Raw genomic sequence first — 21,323 nt, 5'->3', positions numbered from 1 at the left:
GAGTTATACAGAGAAGAGAAGAGGGAGGAAGGAGACAGAGGTGGCCAGGAGGATAAAGGGGGGAATAAAAAGCAGCGAGACAGATCCAGCCAATAATCAGTTCCCTAAGTGTTCTCCACCGTCTGGAACAAACAAAGAGATTCACAGAGTTGGGTAGAGAAGAGAAAGGGGAGAGAGGTGATAGAGGTGACCTGGTGGAGAAAAAGGAGAGTCCAAAGCGGGAGAGCGCAGTCAAGCCAGTAATCTCGCTCCCAAATTAAAATGGGTACTGAAGATTGGATTCTTAAAGGTACAAAATTGATAACAAATACCAAAAAGCAAAGATTAAAAATCTAGAGTAGAGGTTGGATTTTCAAAAATACAATATTAAAGAAAAAAAAAACAAAACACAAAGTCACAAAAATCATAAAATATATATATGAAGTTTGCTTTAAAAAATATGGTCTTTTTTTTGCAAAGTAATAGTAGGTTATAAAAATGAAAATTAAAGGAGTAATAGAGGACTTAAAATTAAAAAAAAAAAAAGAATGATCATAAAAATAGTAAAAATATATCTAGGACCTTCTCTGGTGGTGTTGTGGGCAGTGTGGGGTCAGTTCATTTTCAGATAGTTCCTTGGTCTGGCTTATGTTTCTCAAGATCTATAGGCCCCTTCCTATGTAGTCAGTACTAAGTACAGGGTTTTAATCTATTGTACCTGTCACTTCCAGGACGGTTCCCTCTGTTTTAGCTTCTTCTGTTTGCTGGTCTCTTCAGTGTCTAATTTCTGCCCTGACACAAGGGGGTGGTGGTGGACACTTTTTTAGGCTCACTTGTTCAGTCGCGCTGTGGAGAGGGAGGGACGCTGCAAACAAATAACACTGGCGTGTGCTCGCAGTGCCTCAGCCACACTGGGCCTGCCCCCACTCACACTGCGTGTGCCCTCCCTGCCCACACTGCTCAGGCTCTATGTTGCTCCTCCGGGAACTGTCCGAGGCCGGCCCTGGGCTACGTGCACCTCCCAGTTCTACGCCGCTCAGGTTCAGGCACTCCGGTAGTCCTCAGAGGCACAGACTCGGTTGGGTGTGCGTTTTGTGCCCTTCCCAGTTCTGAGCAGCTCAGGTGATGAGGTGTTTTGTGAGCGTGGTCGCTGCAACTTATCGCCTCCCCTGTCCCTGCCCCTCGGTTTTCTGGGTGTACAACCAGCGCACCTTCTCAGGCGGATGTTGACTGTCCAGAACCCCAAGAAGTCTCAGTTAGCAAAGAAGCCTGCTTGGAGTTTGGTAGATAATGTCTCTCTGGGCTGCGATTGCCCCCTTCTGGCTCTGGCTGCCTGTCACCGGAGGGGTATGGTCAGCAGCCGACTAGCTTTGTACAGTCCTTTGTTCTGTGAGCGGGCCTGGCGTTGTCTTAGGTTAGGGCTTTTCGCGTGGTAGCTATCCCACAGTCTGGTTTGCTAGCCGAAGTTAGTTCCCTCAGATTGCCCTCAGGGCATTCAGGCCTGGTCCTTACTCCAAGCAATGCAGCCCGCGCTTCCCTGCCCAGCCCCTGCTTGCTAGTGGCGGGTGCAGGCGTCTTCACTGCTTCTCCGCTGGGGGAGTTACCGTTGGGCACATAATCTGTGGGTTTTAATTATTTATTTATTTTTCCTCCCAGTTATTTTACCCTCTGTGGTCCCAAGGCTCACCACAGACTTGGCAGTGAGAGTGTTTCCTGGTGTTTGGAAACTTCTCTCTTTTTAAGACTCCCTTCCCAGGATGGAGCTCTGTCCCTACCTCTTTTGTCTCTTTTTTTGTCTTTTATATTTTTTCCTACCTCCTTTTGAAGACAGTGGGCTGCTTTTCTGGGTGCCTGATGTCCTCTGCCGGCATTCAGAAGTTGTTTTGTGGAATTTACTCAGCGTTTAAATGTTCTTTTGATGAATTTGAAGGGGAGAAAGTGGTCTCCCCGTCCTATTCCTCCACCATCTTAGGGCCGCCCCTCCTATGTGCTATTGTTTTAAACTGGCTGCGTTGGGTCTTAGTTGCAGTTGTTTCATGCAAGATCTGTCATTGGTGTGTGAGTTCTCTAGTTGTGGTGTGCAGCCTCTGGAGTTCACGGTCTCAGTAGTTGCCCCACTTGGGCTTTAGTTGCTCCAATACATATGGGATCTCAGTTTCCAGGCCAGGGATCGAACCCACATCTCCTGCATTGCAAGACGGATTCTTTTAATTGATCTACTTTTAATTGGAGGATAACGGCTTTACAATATTGGGTTGGTTTCTGCCATACATCAACATAAATAAGCCATAGGCACAAGGCAGAACCTTAAACCACTGGACCACCAAGGAAGTCCCACGCCAAGAATCATTTATAGTCTCTAACATCCAATAAATTGCTTCTTCGTCTCTCTTATCTACTCTCCCAAGTTTGTTTCCTTGTTTGTTAAGAGCTTTTGCAAGTCAAGGGGTGGATATCCTCATCTTTTAAGTTTCCCACTGAGTTGGTCATGAATTTTTCTTCATAAGGTCCTTCCATCTTGCTGTTTGAAAGGATTATGTAACAATGGGTATCATTTCCCTTTTATTTTTCCTCTTTGAACTTGGAAAAGACCTTTGCTACCCTATACAGTCAGAAAAGTAGCCATTTACTGTTTTGTGATGCTCCTAGATCAAAATGCAGGAGTTTTCCTCCCACGGTTGCATGTATACAGGCTCAGGATTTTGAAGGTAGCTTTGGCAAGTGCAATTTCCATGGTATACAGACTTCTGTCAACACTCCCACTTCAAAGGGTTCTGTTTGAAGAAGCAAATGTACTAAGAATGTGAACAATGACGACCCCTGCAGTGCTAAGTTTCCTGTGCTTTCTCTGGAAGGAAGCAGTCTAAGCTTTGACTTTCCTGAATGTCTAAATCCAGTTCTGCTGCTGCTGCTGCTGCTGCTGCTAAGTCGCTTCAGTCGTGTCCGACTCTGTGCGACCCCAGAGACAGCAGTCCACCAGGCTCCCCCGTCCCTGGGATTCTCCAGGCAAGAACACTGGAGTGGGTTGCCATTTCCTTCTCCAATGCATGAAAATGAAAAGTGAAAGTGAAGTTGCTCAGTCGTGTCTGACTTTTAGCGACCCCATGGACTGTAGCCCACCAGGCTCTTCTGTCCATGTGATTTTCAGATTTGCCCAGTTTAAAACTTCTTCCTTCCCTGAAACCACCTCCTGGTATGAGAAAGCACCTGAGCCTCAGGAACAGTTGAGTCAGACCTGATGGGGTTGATAACAACCTATTTTTGCTGACCTGTGACAGGAAGCAGAGCTGATTGGCAGCCTGTCAGATTTTCTGTCTTCCTGCCCCTTGGGGAGAGGGCCAGGGGCTGTGTCAGCTAGGTGAGACCAAAGAGGATCCTATATCTCTCCATCTACACCAGGATCCCTCATCCTGACACTGAGATTGTGGTGTGTATGTGTACTTGGTCACTCAGTCACGTCTGACTCTGTGTGACCCCATGGACTGAGCCCACGAGGCTCCTCTGTCCATGGGATTCTCTAGGCAAGAATACTCAGTGGGTAGCCATTCCCTTCTCCAGGGGATCTTCCCAACCCAGGGATCAAACCCAAGTCCCCTGCATCTCCTGCATTGGTAGATGGATTCTCTTACCACTGAGTACCTGGAAGCCCACACTTTGCCTTAAATAGAAAGGAGAACATGTCACAGCCTGTTTCTCCAACTTAAGTAAAATTCAGTTTTGTAAAGTGTGACTCCATGCCCAGGCATTTCTGTAAGAGCGTTTTACCTAAAAGTGCTACTCTGTTGTAGCAGTAGGAAGACCAGATAGCCAGATCAGTCTTCCGAAGTAAACAACTATATTTATACATGTGTATTTAAAAACGTTGAGTTCATTGCTGAACTAATTTTTTTTTAAAGGTTATGCACAGAGGCCAAAAATAAAGTAAAAGCAAAACCTCTGGGAAGTGAAACCGGCTTCTATTCTGGGGATTTCTGCAGAAGCCTGGAGGTCCTGGCGTTCTGCTTTGATGAGCACACAGACCACACAGATCAGCCCCGGGGCTGCCAGAGGCTGGAGCTTCCAGGCAGACTCTCTATCCAAGCTGGGACTCAGGGGGCCACATTCTCAGGCCAGAGAGAAGGAGAAACAAACCCACTGCATGGAAGAGGACCACATGGGATCTTGCATGTCTTGATCATGGTGATGAATGGATGGATGGATAAGAAAAAAAAATCTCCGCTGAGAATTAAGAGTACAATTCTCTTTTCTCTGGTCCAAATTCTTAGTCTAGGGCAGGGGTGAAGGCTCTCAAAAATTCAATCTGGAGAAAATTCAAGGGCTGAATTTAACTTAAAGTGATCCCAGGGTTATAATTAAAGTAGTCCCTGGGCTCAAGGAGAAGCAGATGGAAAGTTTGACTGGAAAAAAAAAAAAGATTTCAACCAAAGTCTGAAAGAATTCTCAGGGTCACAAACGAAACAAGAATTTCACAAGCCAAAAATCACAAGATACCATAAAAAAGAGTGAGAAATCAAGGCTAACTGGGAATATATTTGCAACACATTGATAAGGGATTACTATCCAAAATGTTTATATATATATATATATATATATATATTAAACTGCTACAAATCAACAGGAAAAATAATCCAAATAGGAAAACAGGCAAAGGCCTTTCACAAAAGATAAACTCAAATGGCCTACAAGTGGATAAAAAGATGCTCAACCTCATTAGCAATCATGGATGTGAAAGTAAACTTCAAGATGCTGTTACAGGACTTCCCTGGTGCCACAGTGGATAAGAATCTGCCTGCCAATTCAGGGGACACAGGTTCAATCCTGGTCCAGGAACATTCCACGTGCTGAAGAGCAACTAAGCCTGTGAGCCATGACTACTGAAGCCCATGTACCTAGAACCTGTGTTCTCCAACAAGAGAAGCCTCACAAATGAGAAGCCTGGAAGTGAAACTAGAGACTTGCCCCCACTCTCTGCAACTAGAGAAAGCCCACGTGCAGCAGTGAAGACCCAGCGCTGCCAAAAATATATAAATATAGCAGTGTATACATATCAAAAAAGAGATGCTATTATATATACATCCCTCACATCCATCTGAGCCACCAGGAAAGCCCATGATAAACCACAATGGAAAAAAGTATAAAAAAGAATATATAAATATATAACTGAATCACTTTGCTGTATAGCAGAAATCAACACATTGTAAATGAACTACACTTGAATAAAATAAATTTTAAAAATTGTCATTACGTATCATATATAATACGATATACATATGATCTATATAATATATATGATATAGATACATATGATCTATATAATAAATCCTCCCCTAGATTAATATCCTAGGGAAAACCCTTGCACCAGAATGCTCACAGAAACACTATTTATAATCGCAAAATAACTGGAAACCTCTATGTCCATTATTGGGCTTCCCTGGTGGCACAGACTGTAAAGAATCTGCCTGTAATCCATGAGACCTGGGTTTGATCCCTGGGTCAGGAAGATCCCCTGGAGGAGGGCCTGGCCACCCACTCCAGTATTCTTGCCTGGAGAATCCCCATGGACAGAGGAGCTTGGCGGGCTACAGTCCAAGGGATAACAAAGAATTGGACACGACTGAGTGGCTAAGCATACACATGTCCATTATCAACATTAGGACATATAAGGGCAGTGTAGGGTATTCCTATATTGGGGCTCTACAGTGAATGACATGTAAGGATTAACCTGTCCAAGTTTATCCCTTACAGCCTGGCCTCCCAGGAAAGGAGATGGCCTCTTATCTCTGTGAAGTCCAGCCGCTGCCAAGAGCCTAAGGTGCTGATCATTACAAAGCTTGGACCCCGGCCCCTTAATTACGTCGGGAGTCGGCGGTGTCTGGTGCTTCTCCAACTATGTATGCGATGAGTGAATCCTGCTGCCTGCTAGCCACATCAAACAGCTGCAACACCATGCTTTTGACCCTAGATTCATGGTCATTTCAGGGGAAAGAGCTGGGACAACCACCCCCACCACTGCCTGAACCCAGCCCAAACAAGGAGCTGGCAGATTAGGGCCAGAAGCAAGATTCTGCCACATCATAGTGTTATGTATCCCCTTCCCTGGGGACAACAACGGAGAAGCTGTGCTTCCCAATCACCCGACTGAAGAGCACCTCAGCCTGATGATGGGAGTCCCTCCCCTGGAGCACCCTGCCCAGGATGAATGTGCCCTGGGGACCTGGCTATCCCCATCCTCAGTGAATGCTGTTCCAGCAACCTAGGGGGTAGTTCTGTTTGGCCACTTGCACTTGTTGGCAAAATAGTTAAGAACTATAGCTACATGAGAAGTCTCTTGGGAGTCCCTTGGACAACAAGGAGAGCAAAAAAGTTAGTTCTAAAGGAAATCAACCCTGAATATTCACTGGAAGGATTGATGCTGAAGTTGAAGCTCCAATACTTTGGCCACCTGATGTGAAGAGCTAACTTATTGGAAAAGACCCTGATGCTGGGAAAAATTGAGGGGAGGAGGAGAAGGGGGTGACAGAGGATGAGATGGTTGGATGGGATCACTGACTCAATGGATATGAATTTGAGCAAACTCCAGGAGATAGTGAAGAACAGGAAAGCCTGGTGCGTTGCAGTCCATGGAGTTGCAAAGAGTTGGACATGACTTAGTGACTGAACAACAATAGTTATGAGGTCAGTACTGATAAGTCTCAAGAACAGTGTTGAGTGGATAAAGTCAAAGATTGCAAGCTGAATGATTGCAGTTATACAAAGTACAAAAGTCAGCAAAAAAAAAAAAAGGAAGAAAAATAGATTATGGCAAAATTATAAAAGCAAAGATATAGATAGTGGCATAAATATAAAACCCCATATCAGGGTAGGATATCAGTTTCCTCTGCCGGGTAGAAAGAGGGATGTGTTTGCAGAAGGGTGCACAGCGGGCCCCCAGTGCTGTCTTTCCTAAGCTGGGTGATGGGTACAAGGGTGTTTATTATCGTTTAAACAGAAGATATGTTTTAGACCCTTTTGAATGAATGTTTCACAATTGAAATTAAAAAAAAAAAAAACCACTTTTAAAATGTGGGTTAAAGACCTGTTCCAAATTTTGAAACTCTTCAGATGAAATCTTAAGACTTCAAGCTGCTGATTGAGACTGGCCGTCTCCCAACCTGCCTTCACAATCTGTGGGTCATGTTCCCACATCCTGCCCCCCGCTGCCCTCCACACTCTCTCCCACCCCATCCCCGCTCCCTCCTCCCTCCTAACTTGGTCAAGGCAGTGGGGCTGCCAGAGCCTCTCCGTACACCAGCCACCCCTACCCTGGGACAACCTAGGGAATTTTTACTTCTCCAAAATGTGCCTATGTCAACCTCTCCCCAGATTTACCTGCCTTTCAAAAAAAGCCGCACCCCATCTTCTGCATTGGCACCTCTATCCAAAGTCTACAGCCCAGGGTCGTGTCACCTGTGTGCTCCCATCTCCCTGCCTCATCACGTTGCACCTTGTGTCACCAGAGCTTAATAAATGGAAGATTTGCAAATGAAGAAGGCCCTGTGGGCCCCACTTTTATAACACAGGTGTAGATCCCAAGGCCACCAGGGCCAGCAGTGTCACGCCAGTGCAGACAACAGCAGGGAAGAGAAGCAGCCAGCTATGGAGGGCTTCCCAGGAGGCATGTATCAGCTCAACAGCCCTGTTTGATTTGAGGCACTAATTGAGTTTTACAGACAGATGATATTAATAATCCATCACATGCTCTGTCGTGTTCAACTCTTTGGGACTTCATGGACTGTAGCCCACCAGGCTCCTCTGTCAATGGGATTCTCCAGGCAAGAATACTGGAGTGGGTTGCCATGCCCTCCTCCAGGTGATATTCCCGACCTAGAGATTGAACCTGCACCTCTTGTGTCTCCTACGTTGCAGGCAGATTCTTTGCTGCTTGAATCATTGGGGAAGCCCACACCTGCAGAAGTGGAGACCTAAGTCGTAGAAAGCTGTAATGCTGAGATTCAAACCTGGCTTCTGACACCAGAAAGGTCAAAGTCGCTCAGTCGTGTCTGAGTCTCCAACCCCATGGACTTTACAGTCCATGGAATTCTCCAGGCCAGAATATCGGAGTAGGTAGCCTTTCCTTTATCCAGGGGATCTTCCCAACCCAGGGATCGAACCAGGGTCTCCTGCATCGCAGGGATTTTCTTTACCAACTGAGCCACAAGGGGAAGCCCTGACACCAGAGCCCACACCTAACCAGCCCTACACTCCTGGAACACCACAGAGCTGCCTGCTCCTGTCTCAGCTGACGCTAGGGCAGCCAGCTGTCTCTGAAGCCAGTTTAAAATCCCAGCTCTACTATAATGCTTAGTTTTCTGTCTGTGGAATGCAGATGATAGCGCCTGACTGGTGCTGAGAGCTGGGTCCTGGTGCCACTGTTACTGGGGAGACTAGTGTAACTACAGTGCCCCCAGGTGGCTGCCTTGGTCAGTGCCCCAAGGCTGAGCAACCTTCAACAGCGGAGGCACAGCGGGGTGGGTGGGAACTGGGTCCTCATGCATGGAAAGGTACAGACGGATCGTCAAAGGGCTGAAGTTCACAGAGAATGCAATAAGCATTAATTACAAAAATTCATGAGCCTAACGATAAGGGCCCAGAAAAGGTGAGCCTCTTACCATCTATCAATTGAGACCCAATTCCAAAAGATTCACCTTCAAGGCAACGAGCTGAAATCTAGAGACATGACAGGAGTAACAGACCCTATTCCATCTTGGCTGAAATAACAAAGTCTGTCATCCATCCCCGCCCTCCCCCTCCCCACTACCACATCTTCTTTTGTGTTCTGAGTAGAGACAGAACACAAAAGAACAGACCTGGGCTTTGTTCGAAGCCCCAGAGTTGAAACTGTCCGCCTCTTAGCAGCAATGAATTGAATGCCAGCAGGGTACAGGGTGCTGCCTTCAAGGAGATTAAAACCTAAGTTTAAATAGTTAAGAGACAAATGAATAAACACCTCCAAGGTAACGTGGTAGAGACACGCCAAACACCATGAACCTGGGCGGAGTGAGGACACCCGCCTGGCAGGGCAGGGACCCCAGGGAGAGTAAAACAGTGGAGCAGTAGGAAGTAAAAGCGGCAGCAGCAGTTAAAATATGTACAGCACTCACTGCGTTCGTCCGTCCAAACACTGCTCACACACTAACCTACTTAAGCCTTGTTCAGTCGCTAAGTTGTATCTGACTCCTTGAGACCCCATCTCTAGCCTGCAGGCTCCTCTGTCCAGGGGGTTTCCCAGGCAAGAATACTGGAGAGGGTCATCATTTCCTTCTCCAAGGGATCTCCCCAAACCCAGGGATTGAACCTGAGTCTCCTGCATTGGCCGGCAGATTCTTTACCACTGAGAGAGCAACCAGGGAAGTCCACTTCAGCCTTACATCCCTAGTAAGCACAGTATTCCTGTCTTAATGGACACTTAAACAGAGATAAATTAATCAATCTGTCTGTGGCCTTACTCTACTAAGTGCCAAAGCCCGGAGTCTGTCCTCAAGCTCGCAGAGCCCACCTTCTAGGCTGGACTGCCAAGGTACCTGAAGCCCCACGGGGGTGCAGGAAGCTGCCCAGTTGCTGGACAACCAAAGGCAAAGTTGTTTCAGGCATAAAATTAACAAAATGTCATCTCACATTCTTTTCCTCTGTGTTCCACTAGGACCGCTCTTTGAAAGGGTACTGATGATCTCCCAAGGCCATACCCAGTGGCACCACTCCAGCCATGCTGGTTTCCCGAGCCTGCAGCACACATCTTGACCTTGATCTTCCAGCCTCAGAACCTTCCCTCAACTGCAACACTCCTCCCCTTTAGCTCCCATCAGTCACCCTCCAGCTTATCATCTAGAAGAGGCCCTTCTTGACCACCCAAAGCAGCTGCACGGACTACCCTACCTTAATTCCCCAACCACAGGGGGTGTGGGTTCCCTGACATTCTGCTAATTTACTGTTTGCTGGCTGGGTCCTCCCAGACCAGTGTGACTTTTAATCTTCAAATACCAGTCACAGATAGATTTCTGATTCAGGCCAGTTGAGACAGATTTTCTGTCCCCTTGGACCGAAGGACTGAGGACGCCCTGAGAGATGGCCAGTTGTGTGGCAGTGAGATCCTCAGCACTCTCCCCTTCCCCCACTTCCAGGCTCACATGGGAGCCACCCAAGGCAGGTGACATGAAACCCCATAAATCACAAAGTCAAAGCCTGCAGGGATGTGGAAGAATCATTCTGGCAAATGGCTTGTAGATTATTTTTTAATTTGTTGTCCAATTAAAGAGACAACAGAACGATGGGCATCCTGGTGGTCCAAGTCCTATTTGGCGCTCCCTCCCCTTGATTCTCCCCGCTACAGACACAGGAAGGCGGCTATGTTTGTTGTTTTCTTTTTTTAATGAAACTAGAGCGCTGCTTACAAAAACCTGCCTGAGCCCTTGGCCCAGCCCCTTCACAGTTCCCTTGGCTCAGCCTCTCCCCAACTCACAGGAACTGGAACACGGTAGGTGTGGAACAGCCATCAACTCCATCAACTCCTTGAAGAGAGGCCCTGGGGCCGACCCTGAGCCCTCAGAGGGTGACGGATGAGGGTGGTCCATGCCACTGCGGCTCTCAGGCCACCACCGGGACCAGAGTGAAATGATGCGAATGTCCCACCCCATATACCCCCCACCCCCCAGTAGTCTCTTCTCCCCTGCCCCCCACCCCCACCCCAATGCTATCCCACTACTGAGACGAGGCCCCACTCCGGTCTGGTGAGCTGCCGCCTACAGGCTGTAGAATTTGAGGCTCCGGTCCATTCCCGTGGAAGCAATGAACTTGGCGTGGTGTCCGAAGGCCACCCCTGTGGTCAGGCCACTGTGCTCTGTGGAGAGATAAGACAACAGTGAGGAGGCTTTTCTTCCTTGGGGTCTCAGCATCGACCCCTGATGACATGCTCCTCACCCATCCCTGTGACCTGGAAACCTCCCATGGCCTGTTAACCCCTAACGCCAGAGCTCTAGGGTGACTGACATGGCACTGAGCTCCAGAGCCTCCGTGGGACTGGCCCGCAGCAGGCACTGTGTGTGGCTGGGCTGAGTGAACACAGGAACACCAGTCCCCGCCACCTAAGCTTTCAGGGGGCAGCTACAGATCGGCTCTGCTCAGCTCAGTCCAAGTCTGAGAACTGACAGGAAGCTGGACTTGTTGGTATTTAGTTCTGAGTCCCTGTATGTAACTGGAACAGCCTTATCAGCTTGTCCTAGCTCACACAGAAAGCTGGGCTCCTGGCACAGGGCAGGGCTGGGTCAGGGGCAGAAGACGCCAGGCAACCCTCCTCGCTGGGCTCAGATAGTTCATGGACATGATCATAGCCGGCCCACCACCTCCCCATTCTAAAGCTGCCCTATGCTTCCAGCCCGCCACTCCACAGACTGCTCCAAATCAAGGCACCGGGGCCCAGGGAAGGTGAAAACCCATGGGCCACACCAGCAGGCCTGGCCACTTCTGGGACACACAGTGAGTAGAATCTGGGGTGGGAGAAGGTGCTTGTGCCCCGCCCACCACCTGCTAATGAGAACAAGAAAACTTCATTAACAAAGATGGCAGCAGCTGCCATTCCTTTAGTTCCTGAAAGTGAAAGAGGCACCCTGTCCCCATGCAGGCCACCTCCAGGGCACCAGCTGGCACAATATGCAAAGCAGTGTCAATACGCCCATTTAAAGATAAAGTAACTACAGCTCCAAAAGGGAAAGTCATGTACCAGAGGCCACACTACTATTAGGAGGTGCCAACTTTGTTGAGGTGGTATTTGCGTGTAACGGACGCACATTCTCCTGTATACTTTAAATCATCTCTAAATAACTTGTAATTCCTAACACAACACAAATTCTATGCAAATAGTTTTAAATATAATGTAAATGCTACATGAATAGTTGCCAGTGTGCAGGCAATTAAGAGTTTTGCTTTTTGGAACTTTCTGGATATTTTCCCCCCACAAATGTTTTTGATCCACAGTTGGTTGAGTCTGTGGAGAATCAACTGTACTATTATTCACCAGAGAAGTTAAGTAGCTCGCCCAGTGTCACAAAGCTTCGAGTGGCAGAGCTAGCATTTAAAGTCAGGCAGTCTGACTCCTGAGTTCCTTGTCTTAGCCACTAAACTCTACTGTTTCAGAGCAATTAAAAGCGGCTTTGGCAAATGCATGCCTGCCACTAGAAACCCCTAACCCAGTGAAACTTTCCCCACTTTCTTCTGGGCCAGAGCACCCAGAGACCTCAGGATCTTGAGGCAAGCCTCTACCTGTAAAGTGAAGAATCTCCGTCCACTGTTTACAGATGTAGATCTGGACATCGGTGCCGCCAAGGGCCAGGTAAGTACCGCTCTGGTCAAAGATCAGTGACTTCACCTGCCAAAATCAGGAAAGAAGTCACATGAAAGGAAGCAGAAACTATGGGCAATTTGGGAACAACAGAGGCAGTTTAGAGTAATTCATCAACAAATGAGGAGGAGGGGTGACAAAGAGGTGTACCTCAAAGTTGTTATCCAGTTGCAACGTCTTAAAGTTCTTAAGTTTGCGCAGATCCCAGAGTTTAACAGAGGAGTCATCGGCCGCTGTAGCCAGGTAGTAGCCGTTCTCCGAGAAGGCAATGCTGGTGATGGGGCCCGAGTGGCCAGGGAAGTTGGCCACATTGGTGCGCTCCTGCGGTTGGGGAGCAGGGAGTAAAATGTCACCCACCGGTCGTGAGGGAGAAAATGGAGCTCAGACAACTCCACTCCTGAGATGTCCTCCACCCTCAGGGAGGACAACCAGCAGGAAGAGCAAGGGTGGACGCCTAGCCTGGGGCTCCCAGACCACACCTACTGTGTCACACACACAGCCCCTGGGACACCCCTGAGGCCAGGTGCCATAACCACTTCATCACACCACACAGGGACAAGAGCTCCAACCCTGGGCTGCAGACGGGGACGGCCATGTCCTACCTTCAAGTCCCAGATCTTGATCTGAGAGTCCATGGTTCCTGTCCCGAAAATGAGTCCATCAGGGTGGAACTGCGCACAGGTGAGAGCTGTTGGGGGGAGACAGACGGACGGTCAGAGCCCACCCTCAGGATACTAAGCACAGCAAAGGTAGGCTCCTCACTCTTCCTCCTGCTCCCTGGGCCAGCACTATGCCCGGCACTCAGCAAGCTCTTGGCAGCATGTACTTTTTAGAACAAATGAGCAATAGCTAAATAAAACATTATACAGCGAATGAAGAGCCCAACACTTAGGAGACAACTTACAGCATCCAGAGGTCTCATCGGTCACCTTGGTGAGCACACGTCCTGTCTGGATGTCAGAAAAGGCCCAGTACTGAAAAAACAGACAACAGAGCCGGTAAGACAGTAGGTCCCCAGGTTCTGATGGCCCCTCAGGAAGGCAGGGACCCTGGTCGGGCAGACCTAGGCAAGGCCATCCCCTCTCTGTAGAGAGGAAATACTCTCTCCAGGTTCTGGGGACCCAGCTGGGTAAGATGTTTCCTCCTCCCAGGATGCCTGAGTTTGGGGACCTCTTTAGGGCCTGGCTGGGACAATACCTGGTCATCAGAGGAGCTCAGGAGATAGTCACCAGTGGCGTGGAGGCTGAGGCCTGTCACAGCGCTCTCGTGGGCACGAACAACCTGTACGCAAGAGGCGTTCGGAACCGACCAAATCCTGATAGTAGCATCAGGGGAGGCAGAAAACACCAGCTCCTAAAAGGAGAGCCAAGAGGCAGATTATCAGAGACAGAAGAGATAGACCACAATCATCTTGCAAAAGGGGACTGGGGACGGCCACAGCTCTGCCAGGCCTGGAACCTTCCATCCACCCAACAACGCCTGAGTGGGCCAAAGGGTAAACGCTATCAGGATGGGAAATTAAACAGCATTTGGCCAAGTGGAGGAGGCCCTGCCATCTAGTGGTAAAAAAGATTAGTGAACTAGAGGGAAACCATCCATCCCTTTCCCAGGACCAGAGAGATATACACCTAGAGCAATTCAGGAACTGAATGTTTAATCCCATTTTATTTAAATAGCCTCATGTAGTCAATGGCTCCTTAGGACAGAAAGTCTGAGCAGTAGCAGGCCTGGAAGGGTTGTGAAGGCATGTCCTAAGCATCCCACACTTAAGAATTCAGGGGCAAGTTAATTCTCAGAAAAACTGGTAACAGGGAGAACTCACATAGTGTCACCAACCTATTATTTTGGTTAGTTAGGATGTTAAAACTCGTAAGGTAAAACTACCATCTTCCATCAGCACAACTGCGTAAGAGAAATAACATACTAACACGCTCAGCATCAAGTTTCCATCCCCCGGCCTGGAAGACTGTGGGAAATCTGGACCTATCCCTCCCCCTCAGACACATGGGGCAGAATTTTGTTGAACTTTGTGCTCTGCAGTTCGTATTTTAAAATAGTGTAGAGATTCTTCCTTCCCTAACATAAAACTTTTCAATATGCTTTTCAAACTATATATTTCCTTTCTTCCCTAGTTTGAAGACCACTGTTTCAGGAATTCTGACAGAATAGTGGGCAATCCCATGACCCCAAATCTGGCCCTGAACCGCCAGTGCTGAAGAGCTGGCACTCTCAGGCCCGTGTCACTTCACCAAGAAGGCAATGGGGGTGGGGGCCTGGTTCTGGGACCTCACAGCATGGGAACAGGGCTCAGAAATGAGGGCTGAGGGTGCTAGGGGAGCGCTTACCTGGGACGGGTGAAAGACCACGCTGGTGACCTTCTTGGTATGGCCTTTGAGGGTGGCCAAAATCTGCTCAGAACTCTTGTCGAAGACGACAACATTCTTATCCGCCCCACCTGGAGGGGACCAAAATGAGATCCAAAAATGAGTCAGGCTCCCAGGCCCCTCTGCCAAAGGTTCTTTTGTCCCCAGATCCAGAGAGGACAGGAGTGGGCACCCTCCTTGCTGTCCTTCTCCTACCCTTCCCCCACCCCCTTCTCGGCTTGCTGGGCTGGGCCCACTCTTACCAGTGAGGATCTTGTTGGTGTCGGAGGGGCAGAGGTCCAGGGCGAGGATCCCGGGAATGCTAGCACTGTGCAGCCCCTATGCAGAAAAAGTCACATCAAACCCAGTCACGGCTGAATCAAAGCAGGCCACAAAGCCACTCAACGGCTCCAGCCCCGGCCCTGGCCCCAGCCCCAGCCCTGGGGAACAAGAGTGACTTCTGTTCCTCGTCCACTGTGCTTGGCTTTCTGCCCGGATGCAGCAACTCCCATCAGTGATGATGGGGAAGGCCACAGCCGGGCAGGAGGAGAAACCCTGACAACTCAGCAGCCAAGGTGAAAAACAGTGAGGGCCAGAGGTCCTGGACAATGCTTCATGCTGGCCTGTCCCACCCTGGAAATAGCCTGGAGGACCCAGTCTCCCAAGTCTGTGGGACCGAGCCACTCACCACATGTGATGCCACCTGTCGGTATTTGCTGAGCTCTTCTGGCTTCACCAGCTCCTCAGGCACAGTCTTCCCTCTCTGAGAAAAAGAAAAATCCCCCAAGAAGTTACTGGGTGCAGGAATTAATTGGCCACCCCCTCTCCTCCTAAGGGAACCACCAGCTCCTCCAGGTCAGCTCTGGGCCCGGCCCTGGGAGGACTCACCTTCTTCCGTTCTGTGGTGAGCACGGTGGCCTTGTCTTGAAGCTGGGGGAGAGAGGGGAATAAGCTCAATGTGAGACTAATTTGCCAGAGAAAAGCACAGTGAATGCTCGTCACATCTACGCTTTCACAAGCCATCACCAAGAACTCATCATCTGCCAGCCTCTGTGCTGAAGGCTTCCGTGCAATATCTTTTTTCATTTTCACTCCAACCTTATGAGGTGGGTGTTGATGACTTTGTTTCTCAGAGGAGGAAACTGAGCCCCAGAGCAGGTGCAGTCACTTGCTCAGGGCCACAGAGTCAATAGCTGGCAGGGCTCCCAGACCACGCCTGTGCCACTATGGTGGGAGCTGAGATGCTGACAAGCTGCATGGCTTGGAAAAGACACAAACTATCAACTGGTACTAAGGAGGATCCCCAAGTCACAGAGCACAGACACAGAATCAGGGGCCAGCTCTGCCTCTTGTGAGCTGTGCTTCTGACTCTGAATCTACAGATTCTTCATCTATAAAATCAAAGTGATCATTCCTATCCTGTCTCCTTCAGAAAATAAAAAATGAAAACATGTAACAAAATGCTTTAATATCTGCAAAGAACCCTAATAAGAGCAACAAATTGCACTTAATAATTAATATCTTTAAAATTCCCACAAGTCCATAGAGTAGGTACTATCATCCTCACTTTAGTAGCAAGGGAAATTAGACATAGGATTAGTTAAGTCAGCCCAAGGTCATAAAGCTGATAACCGGGGACATCAAAACACAAAGCCAGGCAGCCTGGTTGAGTGTGTGCTCTGTACGACTCCACTCCATCTCCAAATGGATGGGGTTTTTACTCATATTGGACTCCAGGCAAAAGGGAGAGTCCATCAGCTTTCCCACCAAGCGAGAGCATGACGTACCTTCTGAATAATCTCAGGAGTCATTCCCACCAGTTCGCCCAAATCCATTGGCTCGCCTGCACCCTGAAGAGAACAAGGAGGAAGGTGAGAGGAGCATGGAATGCCAGAGGAGCACAGAATGCCCTCCTCCTCCCTTGCAGAGGAGGCCGATGGGCCACCATGCACACTCCACTGCTGGCAGGGCTGCGGGGACACTCACCACAACACTTGGCTGGGAGCTTGGCACAGCCTGGGGCACAATGAGACCGGCCTGAGGTTTCAGGGTCGCCAGAGCTGAGAGAGAAGGCAATGTTAGGAATGGGCTATTACAAAACAGGCCTGCCCCAGAGTGGACCCGAGAGTGGGGGATGGCAGGCCGGAGGCTGTACCTTCTCGGGCAGCAGTGACTTCCTTGGTGAGACGCGCAATGACACGGCAGGCGGCATCGTGCTGGTACAGAGCGTGGGACAGCTCCTGGCGGGTGGTCTGCAGCTGCTGGCGCAGGGTGAAGCTGTGGAGCATGACCGCATCCTGGGAGAGGGAGACGCCACAGTGAGGGGGCGGGGAGGCGTGGGGAGCACCCAGCAGAGGAGTCAGCCCTTGATAAGAGGACGCTCTTATCCTAGGCCAATCCCACGGCCTAGACCGGTATCAGTGACCCAAGCAAGATCTGAGTGACCCTGAACTCTTGAGCAGACGCTCCCAAGCTCCTCACCGTGCCAAACCTTGGGCACACAGACAGGAACGGGGGCCAGCTCTTCCCACCGTCTTCTCTAATTTACCGGCACATCTCCGGCGTCATGCTGTCACCTCACCAGAAAGGAACACTAAAGCTGCTGTTTATTGACTGCTCATTGTGTCAGGCACTGAGCCAGGCAGTCCTCAAGACGCAGTCCTTGAGGTTCTCACTGCTGGGGCTCTAATGAGTAAAACAAGTCCCTGACACCATGAAGCTTATCTTACTCCGAGTCTCTGAAAACCCTGAGACAGGTACTAATCCATGCAATATGGTCAGGAAAAGCAGTACTTGGATATTTGCCAAGGGACGTGGCACGTGGGCAACGGAGCAAAGGGTGGAGCCGAGATCTGTGTGACATTAACAACCGGGCTCCTCCTCTGCTCTCACCCTCCCCTCAAAACAGAAAATAAGGCTCCATCCCTCCCATCCCCACCTATGTCCTAGTCCAGTGATCCCCTCTTTTCAAGTGGCAAAAATATAAATTCTCTTCCAGGGACTCACCCACTCATCCTGCAAGGCTTTCAGAATGGCTGGGATGCTGGTGGCTGAGGGAGGCTTGGGCCGGATTGGGTGAGCAACTGCCAAGAGAGACAAAGTGGGCATGAAAACTCATGACCTAGGGCGTGCTGGCCCTCCCACACTCTTTCCCCTTCAGCCCGCACTAACGTGCTATGTACCCGCCACCCTTCCCACCTTCCCAGGCTTTAGGCTACGACAGCCCTGGATTGAGGCTGGCCAGCAGGCACCTTTGATATCAATGAGCTGCTCCTCGGACAGAGGCTGGTTGTTGATGGGATCTGTGCCGTTCTCTGCAATATACTTCTCAATGAGCCGCCGCTCATACACATGATTAGAAACAGGGGACACACAGGGGTGTTCTGGCACTTCATTGGAGACTGCGGAGAAAAGGCAGGTGGTGAGCCTGGGGTGGTGACAGGGACTCTGGCCAAGGGGACGCTTCACCCTCGGCTGGCCTCCACAAGACCTTGCCTCTCTACACTCAGCTAACAGGAATCAAGACATGACACCAAGCCAGTTGTGGACTGTACCCACAATGCTTTCCAGCCACTTAACTACCTTCTCCATCAGTCTCTGACAGTCAGGTAGTCAACAAATAATTGCTGCACGACTACTAAATGCTAGGCACCTAGGGAGCAGTCAATAATTCCTGCCCATCTCATTTCTGAACAAAAACGCTTAGGCACCCATTATACAGCAGGACAGGAAGATACACACAAAGCCCTTCAAGTCTTAGACTAGGGCCTAGATGGATTCTCAGACAAATTACAAGGCGATGTGACAAGAGCTATGATAACAAAGTATTTATTTACATGGTGTTTACTAGGTACCAAGCTCCACTGTAAACACTTTCCATTGATGAAATCATCCTCACCACGCCCCAACAGAAGTATCCATTTACACCCCTGAGGATTGGGACTGTAGCTGCTCTCTGACTTCCAGTACAATGCAGGTGCTTGGCAAATGCTCAGTAAACATCTAACAGACCAGCGAATGGCGTGGAGCTGACGGATACTGAAAAGATGTTCCTCAGGACAGAAACAATGAATGTGAAAATACTCTGCACACTGTCATTTCTTTAACGCTTAAGGACTCTTTTTCTAGTCACATTTCCTTTCACTCTTTCTCTCCTTTGTTTTGGGTTTATGGGGAGGTTCTGAGAAGAGTCAAGAGCTTGAGAGTTAGGAAGCCGAGAGAGAAAAGGATGAGAAACTAATAACCTGATGAACGACCAGAATGCAAAACACCCACTTTCCTCAATAACACATCCAAAAGACAGGACAAAGCATTTGAAAAAAGCATGGATTCAGGGTCAGAGAACCTGGATCCGTTACAAAGCTCTGCCACTAACTAGCTGTACTCTGTTTTACAAAAGCCACATTTCTCCTTGAACCTTACATCCTTATCTGTAAAACCGGATCTTTATTTCTGCTTTGGAGAATTCCTGTGGGGACATAACGACTTTGCAGTCTTGCAAGCACGCTGTAAACCAACAGAGGCTTTTCCAAATGTGCAGCTGTTTTCATCAGCCCTACAGGGTGAGGCTGGTCTGGCTTCCAGGCCTGTCACCGCCTCCAACTCACTGTGCGACCTTCGCAAACTGCAGAAGCGCTACCTACCCAAGCGGGGCCTCAGACAACACATCCAGTGCCAAGGCCATTACTTTTGCAGTTGGGGAAACTGAGGACCTCATCCCGGCGCCAGATCACAAAGCCAACTGGAGGCGGATCCTGCACAAGCCCTCTGGCTTCCTGCTTCCTACAGAGAGCTCTTTCCCCTGCACCACCAGCTCCCCGCTATCCAAGCCTCAGATCCACTGCGCAAACGAGGTGGGTTGCCTCTGTGCAGCCTGCGAGAATGCACTAGAGACGTTATGTAAACTATGAAGCGCTGCGCAAACTGACCTCACGCTGGAGGAGGAAGACCCCCCCGGGCTGACAGGCCGCCGCCCTGCCTCCCCGGAGCCCCGTTTTTCAGGTCCAGCCCCGACACCGGCGCCGCAGAGGCGCGCAGATCCTCACGCTCGGCTCTCCGGCCTCCAGCACCCCGCGAGCGGCCGCAGCCGATACTCACTAGAGCAGATCAGAGACATGGCGCCCTCGCTGCACTCCGAGGCTCCTCACGCTGGGCTCCGGGATCAGCTTCTGGGCCCCCGCGGGACACTTCCAGTTCCCTCGCTGCTTCCAGACGCTCCGCTGCGAGCGGGGAGCTGCCCCGCGGAGCGATGCTCGCGAATAGCTTCACGTGGGAGTGTGGCCAGCCGCGCGCCCCAGCGTCCAGAATTTAACGGAAACTGTCCTTTCCCATAATGCAATCAGGCAGGAAAGGGCGCGCCAGGAAATACTCGGGTATTTCCGGGCCCTCTCGGCTAGTTTCGTAAAGCTCCAATGGCTGGGAGAGGAGATTCGAAACTACATTTCCCTTAATGCACTGGGACCTTAAAGTCAATCAATTTAGCTACACTCTTTTGAGCCAAGGGCGGTGGAACGACCGTCTTGCAAATATTGGAGTATATGAGAATTTTTTTTTTTTAAATGCTATTAGTCTTTTATTTCGTGAGCATGGTATACTTTGATTTACTTAGGTCTTCTGTAATATTTTTTCAGTATAGTTTTATATTATTGTCCATAATGGTTTTGCATATTTTATGTCTATTTTTGAGTACTTCATAATTTTTTATTCTATTTTCAAGTTTTTAATTTATTTTTAATTGGAGGATAATTGCTTTACAATGTTATGTTGGTTTCTGTAAGAATTTCTTAAGGAACTTTTAAAAATGCATTTTTCTGGGGCCTAATTTAGAGAGTCTGCATTTTCCCTTCATGCCCCATGTGTTTCTCTGGCAAGTGTTCTCAGAGGACTAGCTTTGGAAGTGGAGAAGGCAATGGCACCCCACTCCAGCACTCTTGCCTGGAAAATCCCATGGGCGGAGGAGCCTGGTAGGCCGCAGTCCATGGGGTTGCTAAGAGTCGGACAAGACTCAGCGACTTCACTTTCACTTTTCACTTTCATGCATTGGAGAAGGAAATGGCAACCCACTCCGTGTTCTTGCCTGGAGAATCCCAGGGACAGGGGAGCCTCGTGGGCTGCCGTCTATGGGGTCGCACAGAGTCGGACACGACTGAAGTGACTTAGCAGCAGCTTTGGAAGACCCAGTGAAGACGAAGATACACATGGGCAGAGAAGCCTTAACACTGGCTAAGAAACTCTTCTGGTCTTGCCCGTACTACCAATTTGCTCTGTGATTTTGGGCAAGTCATCTGCTTCTTGGACACACTGGCCTTTCAAGCCCTCAAACTTACCCACTCTGACTGGTTCCAGATCCTTCACCTGGAACACTTTCCGCAGTGTCTGCCCTTCTTCTCCCCACCCCTCCCATCCTTTCCAAAGTAAATCCAATCTCACCCTAAATAGCACTTCCTCTGGAGTCTCTTTTATTGACCCCTGACTGAATTTTAGTCCCCACAGCACCCTGTAATTTTCCTCTGAGTCACTCTGGGATAGCTATAATAATTTATTTCAAAGAATTTATGATTTATTTTTGCTTGTGCTGGGTCTTCATTGATGTGAGAGGGCCTTCTCTAGTT

The 21,323-nt window shown here is 49.3% G+C and overlaps 1 protein-coding gene across 1 annotated transcript; it reads right to left on the bottom strand.

Annotated features, from left to right (window-relative positions):
- Positions 1–10,364: 10,364 nt before the first annotated feature.
- Positions 10,365–19,994, bottom strand: PRPF19 (pre-mRNA processing factor 19). The gene is made up of 16 exons (XM_086383089.1): positions 19,810–19,994; positions 17,964–18,113; positions 17,719–17,795; positions 16,868–17,009; positions 16,699–16,772; positions 16,500–16,562; positions 15,601–15,642; positions 15,401–15,475; positions 14,976–15,051; positions 14,695–14,804; positions 13,547–13,702; positions 13,254–13,323; positions 12,952–13,037; positions 12,500–12,670; positions 12,271–12,376; positions 10,365–10,852 (listed from the first exon to the last, which is right to left on the bottom strand). The coding sequence occupies exons 1-16, from the start codon at positions 19,826–19,828 to the stop codon at positions 10,755–10,757; spliced, it is 1,515 nt and encodes a 504-aa protein (XP_086239215.1). The 5' UTR covers positions 19,829–19,994; the 3' UTR covers positions 10,365–10,754.
- Positions 19,995–21,323: the final 1,329 nt, after the last annotated feature.

The sequence above is a fragment of the Bos grunniens genome, chromosome 29 (assembly GCF_055505025.1).
Source record: "Bos grunniens cultivar Pamir isolate PY7600 chromosome 29, Bosgru_T2T1.0, whole genome shotgun sequence".
NCBI lineage: Eukaryota > Metazoa > Chordata > Mammalia > Artiodactyla > Bovidae > Bos > Bos grunniens.
This window is presented reverse-complemented; position numbering and strand designations above follow the sequence as displayed.